Raw genomic sequence first — 2463 nt, 5'->3', positions numbered from 1 at the left:
AAATTTCCGGTTTCCTAATTATTAATTTTTATTCATTTTAAATTTAGATTTATTAAGTAATTCAGTAAAACTAGTAGTAGAGTGAGACAGTAAGTACCTTCCTATAAAGTTGTCACCGCAATATTGTTTTGATACTATTTAGTAAATTATATAATAATTGTATGTAATTTTAACTTAATCATACAGAAATTAGAAACATAAATATGTGTATACTGGATAAAGATGAGCTACTGTCTTTATCAGATTTAGCCCTTGATAGTTTCTCCTTTAGCGTTAAATGTTTTTGTCTTTGATCTTTTTCTTGCGGTAGCTATTTTTAAATAGAGAAGATTACAAGCGAAGCATAAAGAATGAAAGTACAATAAGAGAAAAAGTAAGCTATGACTTTTATGATTAGAAATATATATATGTATAATACAGTTTCATTTTACTAACAATAAGGGGAATAAAACAAGGAACAATTAGTTAGATTACTAAAAAATAAGTTAACTTTATTCAGGTAAGAGAAGATACATGATTCAGATTAATGTTTAATTAAGTAACAGTTAAAATAAAAGAAAAGTCAAAAATATACAGAAAAAATGTATTTGATTAGATTAATAATATGTTTCTATTTGCATATTATCACATATTTTAATATTACGTTTTAATGTTTTAATATTTGTTAAAAATTATTATTATTTGTACATAATTACATATATATATATACATGTGCATGCATTAAGCAGAAGCTATACGAACTACAGCTTTAACTTCTTCCCGGCAAATTATGCATTTCAGAAAAGCAGGGGCGCAATAATTACATGTTGCGAGATGTCCGCAAGGTAGGAATGCAATTGTTGCTTCTCGTCTCATGCAAACTTTACACGATCGAGCATCCTCCAATTCCTGATTTTCTTGTTCCAGAGCAGCTAAAATAGTAAATAGTATATTTAAATATAATATATATTACAAATTTGTTATACGTATACGGATTTCATACAAATTAAAGAAAAAATGATCTATCTGTGTTTTTATTTTCACTACTTACCACATTTCTCAACGAGAGTCATCTCGTCAGTTTCATTTTCATCATGGGATCTCTCATGATTGCCAACTGTAGTTTCTATTCGTGCCTGTAATAAATATAATGTACATAAGTATATATTGGAATTGTTAATTATACATATGGTCCAGGGTGTAAGTTTTTCTACTTACTTCTGTAAGAGTTTCGTAGAAGTCTTGGCCTGTTACATTCTTAATATATTCCAAACCCCGTGCTTTGATTGTATAACAACATCCAGGAGACGAAATTGCATGTCGATTCCACGGGTCTTCTCCTGGACTCCAATTGTCCATAGCAATTCCACAATGGTGACAGACAACCGTATCATTTACTCCGTTGAAGTAGAAGCCTGCATCGGCTAATTCTTCACTTTTTATATGTGTATTAGGCCATGTTGCGAATGTGCCTAATCTGGATTCGTAAGTATCATATTTCGAATTTGCTTCTTTGCTAACTGTTCTTGATCCCAAGCGGCTCTGTCTTTTCATTGGCACATTGCCGCAATTTTGATTGCGGACGAATCCGCACTCTGGTGAATATGCCTTGTGAATTTGCATGGGAGTATTAGGCTCTAAACGGTAATTTAACTTCACTTGACACACGAAACATTTGATTGTATTCGATGTGCCCGTATAAAAGAATCCTGCTGCTGCAAGGGGAATGGCAACATATACAGGCCAGTTTCGAAAAGTCAAGAGTCTTGCTGTTTCAAAACGAAGATCACATCGTTCTTGAATGCCACGCGACGTCGATGGAACCGACGACATTGGATTAATCGTTTGCATCGGCAACATTTCTGATACTGACGACGTCGTACGAATGAACCACACGAACTATTCCACTCTTACAGTAATACTGAACCTTGAATCTTAAACCTTGCTGCTAGGACGTGCCTATTTTATACAGTGATCCCTTCATCCCACTATAGGGCACTGTGCAAAGTGCGCAAGTTGTCGACCAATCAAATGTCACTGATGCTCCACCCCTTACCGTACCGCAATGTACCGTACTATAGTAGTAGTAGAAGAGTAGAAGGAAAATATCTGTGCTAAAAATTATTAATCATCGCGGAACATGATAAAATTATTTTTACAAATAAGTATACAATTTTTTCAACGTGTGAAACATCTCACACAGGGTTTCTGCAGGAAAATTCAACAGTTTGTAAGAATTTATTAATTTATTTTGAGATAAAGTTCTCTCGCGATGCGAATAATAAGACGCCGTAGCATTATGTTATATTATATTTTATCTATCATATCATGTCACTTGTCACTGTGCTAGACGACACCAAAACAGATCAACTTGAAAACCTTGCCAACGATATACACAAGATTGAAAACCACAATGAAAAAAACGAAATATTAGTCTCCCTAGTTATTGAAACTGAATCTACCATATCGGAACTCCATGTTATC

General features: G+C 33.4%; 1 protein-coding gene across 1 annotated transcript; it reads right to left on the bottom strand.

Annotated features, from left to right (window-relative positions):
- Positions 1–720: 720 nt before the first annotated feature.
- LOC132915333 (baculoviral IAP repeat-containing protein 3-like) lies at positions 721–1839 on the bottom strand. The gene is made up of 3 exons (XM_060975137.1): positions 1198–1839; positions 1031–1115; positions 721–911 (listed from the first exon to the last, which is right to left on the bottom strand). Exons 1-3 carry the CDS (start codon positions 1837–1839, stop codon positions 721–723), a joined length of 918 nt encoding a protein of 305 aa, XP_060831120.1.
- Positions 1840–2463: the final 624 nt, after the last annotated feature.

This window comes from Bombus pascuorum, chromosome 16, assembly GCF_905332965.1.
Source record: "Bombus pascuorum chromosome 16, iyBomPasc1.1, whole genome shotgun sequence".
Lineage (NCBI taxonomy): Eukaryota > Metazoa > Arthropoda > Insecta > Hymenoptera > Apidae > Bombus > Bombus pascuorum.
This window is presented reverse-complemented; position numbering and strand designations above follow the sequence as displayed.

Bases quoted from the DNA above. Each gene is read 5' to 3' on its own strand.
- LOC132915333 (XM_060975137.1), bottom strand. From the start codon at position 1,839: ATGTTGCCGATGCAAACGATTAATCCAATGTCGTCGGTTCCATCGACG. The intron at 1,116-1,197 runs GTAAGTAGAAAA...TATTTATTACAG, and splicing joins TCTACGAAACTCTTACAGAA to GCACGAATAGAAACTACAGT. The intron at 912-1,030 runs GTAAGTAGTGAA...TTACTATTTTAG, and splicing joins GACTCTCGTTGAGAAATGTG to CTGCTCTGGAACAAGAAAAT.